This window comes from Brachycentrus maculatus, unplaced genomic scaffold, assembly GCF_059751285.1.
Source record: "Brachycentrus maculatus isolate JH-2025_06_01 unplaced genomic scaffold, ASM5975128v1 h1tg000253l, whole genome shotgun sequence".
NCBI classification, from domain to species: domain Eukaryota; kingdom Metazoa; phylum Arthropoda; class Insecta; order Trichoptera; family Brachycentridae; genus Brachycentrus; species Brachycentrus maculatus.
Genome location: NW_028281004.1, coordinates 105,449 through 118,123, shown reverse-complemented (window position 1 = coordinate 118,123; position 12,675 = coordinate 105,449). Strand labels below are relative to the sequence as shown.

General features: G+C 35.7%; 1 protein-coding gene across 1 annotated transcript; it reads left to right on the top strand.

The window, feature by feature from the left end:
- The first annotated feature begins 1,153 nt into the window (after window positions 1–1,153).
- LOC148306091 (uncharacterized) lies at window positions 1,154–12,234 on the top strand. Its single transcript, XM_088265620.1, has 5 exons — window positions 1,154–1,367; window positions 2,434–2,606; window positions 6,815–7,307; window positions 9,350–10,598; window positions 11,565–12,234. The coding sequence occupies exons 1-5, from the start codon at window positions 1,251–1,253 to the stop codon at window positions 12,086–12,088; spliced, it is 2,556 nt and encodes an 851-aa protein (XP_088121746.1). The 5' UTR covers window positions 1,154–1,250; the 3' UTR covers window positions 12,089–12,234.
- The last annotated feature ends 441 nt before the right edge of the window (window positions 12,235–12,675 follow it).

The following is a 12,675-nucleotide window of genomic DNA, read 5'->3' as shown; positions in this document are numbered from 1 at the left end:
ACTTAGTCCTTGGTCCGAAAATGCAAAAAAAACGTACTACAAAAAAAATGTCCCTTACTGTGTTTTAAATTTGGACAGCCGAATTGGTCTGACATGTTTTCCTATTAAAACACGTTTAAAATAGATGAAAAATACATTTAACCATAAAGGAAACGATTTAAATAAAAAAAAATAATTAGGAAAATTAGTTTCTTTCCATATAAAATACAAAAAATACACTTTAAGGAGCGATTTTTTAAATTTACGCTCAATGGAAATTTCAAAATTTCGATAAAAAACAAAAACTTGTTAGGACACGAGGTAGGTACGTTTAGAGAAATACTGACCCTCGAAAAGCTTCGAGCTCGATGCTTGGAATTAAGTGGTAAGGGTGGAGGAAGCGATAAGGTGCATTTGTCATAAATTTTATGACAACGCACCCGCTGGAACGTTAAATTGAATGAATTTAAATAGCACATTATAATAATAATTACATTTAATATACGGTTAGGATTTTAAGCAGGATTTTACATAAGCTGTATTAAAATAACGTATGCGTGAATTTGTAAACGTGCCGACGGCAAATCTAGTGTTCTCTAAAATGTAAAATTTTCGTCATTTATTTCTTATCGACGTGATATTTAAGTATTTATTGTTGTGAAACACGTATTATTTATCTTTACTAAACTTATTGGAAAACAAACAAAAGTATTTTTATGAAAAAACATTTTTGAATTTTGACAATCAGATAATTTATGCTTTTGTAGAGTTTACGTTTTATGTTTTTTTTTTTATGTTTATTTATGTTTTTGTAGAATTTACGTTGAGAATATTGATGTGATGTGACAAACAAATAAATAAATTTATGAAATACATCAGAATACACATTCACACTAGAAAAAACATTTTATTTTTATATAATTGACAAAATTATCAATAAATAGGTACGTATAATTTTTTTTCATATGGGCATACTAGTTACAAAAACACCTAGTCGTTTATTTAGGGCTTTTATAAGTACAATAATAGCTCTTATGATGTGTTAGTTGCATACTCTAATAACTCAATTTAGCTTGCAGTTTATTCCATTGCTTTTCTGGTGTATATCTAACTGCATTGCTTGTAGTACCTACTAATCATTCGGATTGGCTGATGAAGTTAAGTCAAAATTCTCAAACAGTGTCAAAAGTTGTAACGGGATGGTCGTTTTTCGTTTGTTGTTTTGATTTTCCACACTTTGTTTGGTCGATTGATGTATTAATATTGTGACAATGGATGTAACGGGAACACCAGGGCTTCCTGTAGGGTTTAGCTACTGGTACGAGGCTGAAAATGAAAAGGAATATATTATAAAAATCAAAGAGATTACAAATGAAACGAGTGCTTTGGTAAGTCGAAACTTTTGTTTACGTTTTTAATTGGATAATATCCGATTTCAAGATAGCTTAGAATTTATTCTTATCTTGGGATTATATCGTATTGTCTTTTGTTCAGAGTTTTTTTGTTAGTTTTTTGACTGTTCACCTTTTTTTTAAAAATAATTTTTATTATTTTATTTTATAACCATCATCAGACCAGACTGATGATGTCGTCCGTTTAGGGACCTACCTGAGTCACCACACTATGCTCTGTAAACACTAAACTTTGGAGATCGGTTTGATTTCAATAAAGCTCATTTATCATATGCTATTTACAGTCCGCCTCCGTGGTGTAATGGTCAGCGTGTTTAGCTACCGTGCTGGAGGTCCCGGGTTCGATTCTCAGGGGGGATGAAAATAAACATTAGTGATTTTACACTGTAATATTTATTTATTATTACCCTGGACTGGTTCCTGAAGCGCAAGAGTGATCACTTTGCCTTCATGTAAGTAATGACCAAGATAACACTGCGTCAATTCGATGCAGTGCCCTATGCACCATTGGGTGCGGATAAGGGTTATAAGTAAAAGTAATTTACAGAAATTGTAAAAGAAAAACACTTGTTTTTTACCACTTGAGTTTATTGTATTATAACAAAATGAACTCAATGGGAATAAAGTGTTTTTCTTTTACAATTTCATCATGTCGCTCACTACTTTCAAGAACGTCGTAAATCAAAAATCGTAAATTTTCAGTTGTCCATGTTTTCGGAATGCCCAGTAAATGTACTATATCCCAGCAAAAGCGGCATATTTTTAACTTAATATTTACCCGCTACATTACAAAAAGTGTTGTTTTTGCATTTTGAAGAAAAGGTATTATTTAATTTTTTTTTTAAATATACTAAATATTTTTCAAATTAAGAAAAAACCTTCAGGTTTTACCTAATAAGATCTGTTGCACAGTAAAAAGTTCAATAAGTGGCTTGATATTTATTTTTAATACATTGTATTTTTGATTTATGACATTCTTGAAAGGAGTGAGCGATGTCTTACCACAAAATGAATGCCGAAACAATAAATATGCTATTCACAGGATTGGGTGAAGCAATTGAGTCAGTGTTCGTTTGCCATGTGGCGTCTGGACAAGGTGTATAGGCAGGGGTACGAGATCTTGTTCCGGAAGCACTTCCGGTGCCACCACAGCCGGGAGCTCTCGGGACCTCGCACCTCCAAGTGCAAGGCTTCCATGAATATACGTATCATGAGGTAAAACTAATTATTTAATAATAACATTTTGAGTGTGTCCATATACATGTTCACAAAATCTGGATTATCTCCAATTACAGCAATTACTTTCATATTATTTTCTGACATCTCATCAAAGATGAAAAATAATATGGAAGTCTTGGCATTTACGGGGCTGACGACCGTCGTAGGCTGGTTTAAGTGATCACTTTACACACGTGTAACATTCACCAATTCTACCCATTATTGAAAACCACACTACTCAAATTCTTGGAAGTTCTATATATATGAACCGATTTAGAAACCTTGTTATTGAATCACTAGAACTTCACTAGAGACATCTATTGGTGAGATGAAAATATTATATTAAATATGTAAATTCTTCTTCATCTTTGATGAGATTTCCAAAAATTCTATTTTATAATAATTCAAATGTAACTTAGTTTTAAAATCACTATACAAATTTTAATATAACTTTATAACGTCCACCGGTTTCGAAGCTAACCGCTTCTTTATCAAGACTGATTAATACTAAAACACTATCTACTTAACAATATTCAAAATATTTTGACGGTTAGGCAAAAGAGCTTGGGTAGATCTCAAGTGGCTTTATTTTTTAAACTTTTTTTTTCTTGTATGTTTTTCGCAGATACTTTGTGGCACATTTTATAAACTTTATAAAATAAAACTACTTTGTTTTTAAGCATTTTTGATTGGTACTTTTCTCCAACCATCATCACAGTTAAACATGTACCACCGGATGGTGTCCGTTAAAGCCAAAAGTCCATTTTATAAAAAAAAAATTACAAAACTTTTGTTGCTGAAAAAAAAAGCTGTATTCAGATATAAAATAGCTCAGAGCAGCCGTGTACTAAGCTTTGAGAATAGGTGTTTGCGGAGAATCTTAGGCGTGCGGTGGTTTGACTTTGTGAGGAATGAAGAGATAAGGCGTAGGATGCAGCAAATCTTGGTCACAACTGTCGTCAAGAAAAGGGGATTCAGTTGGCTTGGCCATGTACTCCGCATGGCTCCTGAGAGCCTTAATCAAGCTCGCCTCTTTTACAAGGCATCAGGTTCGCGCTGCCCAGAACGACCACTGCTGACAATTCGTCGGCAGTTCTCGTCAGAACTTCGGGACGCGGATCTGACTTGGGAGGATGCAAGGGAGCTGGCAGCCGACAGAAAAGCCTGGAGACAGTTTGTGGACTCCATATGCTACACCTAGGGAGCGGATATGGTTTAATAATTTAGATATAAATTAACAATACAAAACACAAACTTTTTATTGTCTTGGGACACTCATCGTGAGGTGATGTTGCTGTTTGATATGAACGAGCTTGCTTTCCTGCTTTGAAAAAGGAATCAAGTTTTGTTTGCACTTTTTGAAGTTTGCTATTTTTTTTATAATGAACTCTCTGAAATTACAAAAATGCGTATAATACTTACTTTTTGCCCGGATTTTTTGTCAGTTATATCTGAAGTTTGTGAAGTAGAAGTCCTTGATATCTCAGTTTTAATGTATTTATAAGTACATTAAATCGACGGCCCCTATGTAAAGTACTCTATCTGCAAATCTGTTACTTTACAGGAGAGAGCTAAGAAGATTTTTTCAACATTTTCTTTTTTATTAATTAACGGTTTTATCTGAAATTCTAAACTAGTATTATACATTCAAAAACACAATAAAATAATGTATTAAATCTTTTAAAAGCTTTGTCAAAATTAAGTTGTTAGCGTTTTAGGAGTTCAGTTCATTTCGAAAATTCCATGTAGATAGCGTCTTATACGCCTGAAAACTAGGCGTAATTTATTTAATATATTTTATTTGTTTGTTTATATTTGTAGATAACATACAGCAAATATCTCAATAAATATAATATATAACCCTTATCCGCACCGCAATGGTGCATAGGGCACTGTGTCATATAAACGCAGTGTTATCATGATCGTTTTACACATGCAGGAAAGGTGATCAGCCCTCCGCTTCAGGTACCAGTCCATGGTAATATTGAATAAATATTACAGTGAAAAAATTATGTATATTTATTTTCACCCCCCTTGGGAATCGAAACCGGGACCTCCAGAACGGTAGCCGAGCGTGCTGACCATTACACTACGGAGGCGGACGTCTCTCTACACACACAATATTATGCACACTCTCAATATTGACAAAAATGTATTTAAAGCACTTAACGTAGGGCGCGTCGAAATATTGAGTTTAGTGCCATCCTGCACAAAATACAACATGTTAATTTTTCTTATCTGTTGAGGGACAAAAATACTGAGCCACCCTGTCAAATGAAACTTGACACCTGTGGGAGATAATGTATGTTGGTTATATAAACATCCAGTCCACTTATTATTATGTCTCATAAACATGTGTTCAATTTTCAACACTTATAATGATTATAAAGATGATGCCATAAGTTACTATATATATCCCTCACTCCTTTCAAGAACGTCATAAATAAAAAAATCGTCAATTTTCAGTTGTGCATGTTTTCGGAATGCCCATAAAATGTACTATATCCCAGCATAAGCAGCATATTTTAAACTTAATATTTACCCGCTACAGGGCACAAATGTTGTTTTTGCATTTTGAAGAAAAGGTATTGTTCAATTATTTTTTTAAATGTACTAAATATTTTTCAAATGGAGAAAAAATCTTCAGGTTTTACCTAAAAAGATCTGTTGCACAGTAAAAAGTTCAATAAGTTGCTTGATATTTATTTTTAATACATTGTATTTAAGTTTGAACTTTAAAAACGTTCTCCTGAAAAATCAAGTTTTTTGATTTATGACGTTCTTGAAAGGAGTGAGCGATGTGTACAGTTTTCAACACTTATAATGATTATAAAGATGACGCCATAAGTTAATATATATATATATATATATATATATATATATATATATATATATATATATATATATATATATATATATATATATATATATATATATATATATATATATATATATATATATATCTTGGGTGTACTGGCAAAAAACTTCAACTTGAAAATATGCAATTTTGACTTGAAGGTGGAGACTGACCGGAGCATTTCGTTATAAAATAACGTCGTTACATCACCGGAGCATCCGAAACTATGGATGGAGCGCTCGGCTCGGTGTACTGACTGCCTGAATGCTCGCATTGTAACGTGTTACGTTACGACGAAATGCTCCGGTCAGTCTCCATCTTAAATAAGTTGGAGTAAACAAGTGAAAATTAACAATTTTTCAAATATGACGTTGTTGAAAGGAGTGAGGATATGAATTAATCATGTTAAATTTTAGCACCAGCATTGTAAAACAATAATCTTTTATCTTCAAATGTTTGTGAAATTTGACTACTCTCATTGAGCTCTGATATATATGATACTGTTGACAGTCTGATACCTGACTCTGAGTAGAGTGTCTCCATTTGATGTTATCACTTGAATCATTAGTCAGGTTGATAGTAGTGATAGTATTAGCGAAATGTGACAACCACACTACAATTTTTTTTGGAACTTATATGTAAGTATTACGGGGCTCGGGTATCAGTAATCTTCTTCTTCTTCTTCTTCTTCATGTTCGTTTCCTAGGTGGATTATATGGCCAATACGAGACGTCTCCAAGTCACTCTGTCACGCGCCATCTCCTTGGCTTCCTCCCAGGTCAGTCCGGCGTCTCGAAGTTCCGCTGAGTATAGTCGGTGATGGTCGTCAGCGGCCTTCCGGGGCGCCGGAATCCTCGGGGTTGGAAGGAGAGACACGAGGGGTAGATGCTCTCAGGTGGCATTCTAAGGACATGTCCCAACCATGTCCACCTTCTCCTCTTCAGGACTTCCAGTATGAGGGGCTGTTGAGTTCTTCTCCTCACATCGTCATTCCTGACGAAGTCATACCACTTTATACCCAGTATTCGCCTCAGGCACCTATTTTCAAAACTTGCTAGTTGAATCGGCAATGATAACTCATAATTAGGATGCAATCAACAGGTCACTATGACAGTACAAGGACAAGTGTGTGCAGTCTCCCTTGTATCAATCCTATAAGGGTTGCGTCTTACAACATAAACATTCTCCGCATACACCCCTGCCCTGCCCCTAGGGGGCGCAGAGGTTCATAGTTCAAGTTGTTAGAATTATTGTGCCGTAACATAAGTTTTCACCAAGTGACAATATGGCTACGGGAACCAGCTTTCGACGTGTTCTTTGGTTACATAAAAGATGTTTTTATTTTTAGAATGACCTTGCCCGACGATTGGCCGTGCATCGCGCAGTTCCGGGGCCAACACAATCACGAGGTGGGGCCCCCTTTCTCCCTGAACTATCACCCTATAACGCCAGACATGAAAGAGGAGATACTGTCCCTGTACAGGGCCGGCCACCATCCTTACTCCGCCTACAAGGAACACTGCCGGCGCAAGATGGCCCACATGGGCCTGGACAGCTGGGCCTTCTTCGCCGACAAGTATGTCTTCCCGACCAAGGACGACTTCAAAATCCTCTGGAAGATGCACGTCCGGGAAATGCATCTACAGAGGCGCGCGAAGGCCGTCGTAACGGTCGTGGACATCTCCGATCTGGAGACGGTCAAGGGTAGCGAAGATGACGGCAGTCCAATGGACGTTAATGAAATAGACGAAGAGTATTTCGGACAGCGAATGATCGACGAAACAAATAACAGGCTGGATGATTTGTCTACTGATGGAATTGACCTTTCTTCGAAACCGTCGGTCAGTACCTATATCATTATATATTTTTATTATTTTTTTAAAAAAGAGAAATATTTGTGTTTTTATTATTTACAAAAAGACTTCAACTTATAGGCTGTATTATTATCTAAAAGGAAACTTGATCATGACAAGTTTTTCTCGGTCTTCATCTGCTTTTATTACCAATCGCATTCGCCACATAAATTTGTTTTCTTCTTTCTTCCTCTGCTCCTATTTCCAACTACATTCGCTTCAAAAATTTGTTTTACCGTTCTTTCCTCACTCGTTCGTTCTACATGTCCAAACCATCTCAACAAGCCTTTCTTAATTTTATCGATAATACTTATCTCGACTTTGCATTCCTTCGTTATTTCACCATTCTAACATCTATCATACATCGTTTTGCCACACATTCCGCACGAGGCATTGTTTTCAACAAAGTTTAAAGGCGATGCAAAATAATTTATTGTATTCAATTTTAAACATTCAGGAGAAAAAAATTTAAGCCGACCTATTTTATATACTAATATTTTTAAAATGAAATGCACCGCCAGCAATTTCCATCACCTATGCATGTAATATGCTAGACTTTGTATTGTATTTCGAACTAGAACTGTGGGAAAATTGTTATTTAATGTTTTGCTAGCCTGTTTGATGTGATTTCTCAGTAACAGTGTCAGCATTTTTAATTTTGTGAGCCAATTTTGCAATAGTGATGTTTTTTCTCTAACCAAATTATTATTGAAATACTAAAATAATTTTGCTACAGCATTCCATTCCATTTCGCTTTATTTCTATTTTTATCTTACTAAATAAGCAAAAAACCAAAGCACTAACCGAATTTTGCTTGTAGGAATATTTGTGTATGATAAATTATATTCAAATTATGGACATAAATTGATAAATAATTTCACTTTTTCTTCAAATCTATTGTGATATGTTTTTCGATTCATTCTACATAATTTTACTGTCTTTTTCTTCCTGCTCCATCCCAACTTATCGTCTTTGTAGACTTTTGGGGTCAGCTCTCCTCGTTCTCAGGCTGTAGGTCCTTCTATCACATACAACGTCACCTAGGCCATGCCTTCGAATCATATTATCTAACTTTCTGTAGCATCCATCCATCTTTCTCCAGCATCATTTTTGGTCTTTCTCTAGATCTCTTTCTGCCCACACCTTGTTTTGGTCAACCTATTTCTCACTTTTTTTTTGTCCGCCTCCGTAGTGTAATGGTCAGCATGCTCGCCTACCGTTCTGGAGGTCCCGGGTTCGATTCCCAGGGGGGTTTAATAAATATAAGTGATTTTTTCACTCTAATATTTATTCAATATTACACTGGACTGGTACCTGAAGTGGAGGGCTGATCACCTTTCCTTCATGTGTAATCGATCGAGATAACACTGCATTTATATGAAGCAGTGCCCTATGCACCATTGGGGTGCAGTAAGGGATTTATTATTATTATTATTTCTCTCTTAGGTTGGCCTAAGGCAGTCTGTCAAATTACTTTTTTATCTTTTTTTATGTATTAATTTTAAATCAAACACAGATTTTTTGAGTCTACTAAGTTGTATTTTACTGACAAAAACACATAAAAAATTTATATTGTGACAATTGTTTCGCCTAGTTATGGCATTTTTAAATGAATGTGAAGATTAAATGGACTGGCGGTCCTTATATAGCTATACAATTCTAGGTTCTTAGTAATAGTTTTAACATGTGCAGTAATAATTATCTGTGACTCAAAAAATCTGTGCTTGATTTAAAATTAACACATAAATTAAAATGAAGTTCTACAAATTAAACGCCAAATCAATAAATACTTTTTTATCTATAATTTATTTTGAAGCAGTAACTTTGTGATTTTCCATTTTATAATTAAAATGTAACTTTGTTTTAAAATCACAATAAAATAAATAAATTTATAGTGATTTTATAACAAAGTTACATTTTTAATTATAACTTTTTTATCTATGCTTTTACTACCTTTATTTTACCCAACCTCTTTTCCGATGTGACTTGAATAAATTCGCTAAAAGGGGTTTTTCTTTTTAATTTTACAGAAGAAAAAGCAAAGATTATCGGATGACAACTTCGATGACCAAAAACCTTGTTGTTCGAAAGATCTTGACAAATATCAGGAAACAAAATCATTTGATGATATTTATCTCAAGTATCGAGATTTGAGAATATTATCCGATGAAAGATTTACTTCCAAGAAAGTAATATCGCCATTATTGAATGACCATAGTTCCGAGGATGATCCATGTGTTGATGAAGAACGAAAGAAATCATTCATGAATGATCACGATCAATCGGAACCCTTGTCCAATAACCACAGCGCTCAAGGTGGAGAAATATTGTTGTTGAATGATCAATTTGCCGGTGAAGAACCCATAACACCTCTGGTTGACAGTGATCAATCAGTACCCTTGTCCAATGATCAGAACACTCAAGCTGGAGAAATACTGTTGTTGAATGATCAGTTTGCCGGTGAAGAACCCGTACCACCTCTCGTTGACAGTGATCAATCAGTACCCTTGTCTGATAATCAGAACACTCAAGGCAAAGGCGCAATGTCGACGAATACTCAAATTGCTGTTGAAAAACCCATACCACCTCTGCTGAATAATTGTGCTGTTGGCAATGATCAATCAGTACCCTTGTCGAATAATGCTCAATGCGAAGAAACAATGTCGTTAAATGATCAAATTGCCGGTGAAGAACCCATACTACCTCTAATGGATTGTCGTTCAGCTGACAGTGGTTTTTTGGCACCCTTGTCGAGTAATCAGAATCCTAAGCGTAAGGGCGCCACGACTTTAAATGGCCAAAGAGTTGATGCGAAATATATGACGACTAATCAGAAATACATACCATCTTTGACGATGAATCCGACTTATAACCCATCTTTCACTAGTAATCGGAAATATCCACCTGCTTTGACGACGGTTCCGCAGTATCCACCAGCTTTGACGACGGTTCCGCAATATTCACCAGCTCTGACGACGGTTCCGCAATATTCACGAGCTTCGATGACGGCTCCGCAATATCCACCAGCTTTGACGACGGTTCCGCAATGTCCACCAGCTTTGACGACGGTTCCGCAACATCCACCAGCTTCGACGATTCATCCGCCATCAGCGGTCGTAAGATCTGACAATGTTCAAGCAGCACCATCAAACGTTCGGCAGACTTGTGAGGAACGCATGGCAACTCCGTTAGATAATGAGACCATTTTTGAGGAATCTCCATCTCTGAGTCAAGGAATATGGGGAGATAATGGCGAAATCAACGATTTAAACGGGAATGGTGAGTGCATTGCTATTTTTCTTTCAATCTTATAATATCAACCTTCACACCCTGCAACAAAGAACATCCAACTTATTTTACTAAAGACCCAATACTTAATCACTTGAAAGAAATTGCCACATAAAACATTCAAAGAAAGCTACAATTAATTACCTTTGTTGTTGGAAAATATAGGTCCCGCCCATTCCAGGGCGCAACATATCGTAGTCATACAGGAGAAACTGACAAAGTGCATTTTTTACAAAAACCTGATCACTGACTATTTGATATCTTACTAGCTTAATATTGCCCTGAAAAAAATCTCAAAGGATTTTAAACTTGGAAGTATAATGTATTGACTTGTTGAAAATGACTAACTGTATCGATGTTTATTTTCTTGCCAAGCAAAAGTGACTTAAATGGCCCTCCTGAACATTTTACGTTTTGTTAGTTGGTTACTTTCTCCTGTACGACTACGATATATTTACAGGACGTATTCATAAGTCCTATCGATATTGTTTACGTTTGACGTATTTATACGTCCCGCCTGGTAAACAGGTTAATAGATTTACACACAACGAAGGTTCGATAGTCCCAAGAATTAACAATAAATATGGGAGTCCAACACTGCAATATATCGTTCCGAACATTTTTAATTTGTTGCCGACGGATGTTAGAGGTCAAAATAAAATATGGAACAAAGGCAAAATAAAGGAATGGGTAAATGATCAAGAGTTAATTTTAGGAAAATTGTAAAATGTTTATATTCTTAATTTTTTTTTCTCTTTTTTTATGTGTATATTAGGTTAAAATCGTTAAAAACAATAAAAAATGTATTAAAAAGAACTCCACCGACAAGACACACAAGGTGGCTTGGTACGTCTCTGCAAAAAAAATGTTCCAAATATGTAAAAATTGTGATTTATATAAATGTATACAAAAAAAAGTGAAGGTTATATTTGGTCTAACTACCTGATTTTTTTGCAGTGTCGTTCAACCCCGTGAGGCATGCGGGCAACTCGAAACGCTTCTTACTCGAGAGCACTTCCAACATGGAAATAGAAGTCGGAGACATATTCGAGGTCACATACCAGAATGTCTTGAATAAGATCAGACCGACCCTCCTGAAGATGACCAAGGAAAACTTGCAAAACGTCTGCGTGACCAAGATATCGGAGGAACTGGCCCACCAAATCACCATCAAAAAGTTGAAAAAGGCGCTGAAAAAGAAGGACGATTACATTGCCACCTTGAAAGCCGAGTGCATGAGACTCACGACCTCGAATCTGGTGAGGCAGGAAATGGACGCCTTTGAGGGGAGGAATAACGGTGGCCTATCGATGCTCAGCGCTCAAGCGGAATCCTTTCGGTCGAGAAATAGCTCAGTCGTAATGGGCTTCAACACTGATATGGCGCGCTTCCATACCGAAGTAGCCAATTTGGTCATCAGAGAGAACGCTTACCAAAATACCCTCCCAAATCGAAACGTTGACCATCGGCCACCGAATTAGATATCACATCGCTCACTCCGTTCAACGACGTCATATATCCAAAATGGTCAATTTTCAGTTGTGCATGTTTTCCGAATGCCCAGAAATTGTACTATATCCCAGCAAAAGCGGCCTTTTTCAACGTAATTTTTACCGTAACGTTTACCCGCTACAGGGCAAAAAGATAGATTTGTTTTATTTACATAAATCGCTCTCTCCTTTCAACAATGTCAAATATCAAAATACTTGATTTTTCAGATCGTTTTTAAAGTTTAAGAATATAATGAAATGTATTAAAAATAAATATCAAGCCGCTTATTGAGCTTTTTACTGTGCAACAGATTTGATTAGGTAAAACCTGAAGGTTTTTTCTCAATTTGAAAAATATTTAGGATATTAAAAAAAATAATAAAACATACCTTTTCTTCAAAATGCAAAAACAACACTTTCTGCCCTGTAGCGGGTAAATATTAAGCTAAAAATATGCTGTTTTTGCTGAGATTTAGTACATTTTCTAAGCATTCCAAAAACATGCACAACTGAAAATTAACCATTTTTGATTTATGACGTTCTTGAAAGGAGTGATATAAGGAAAGAATGCAAGGCTG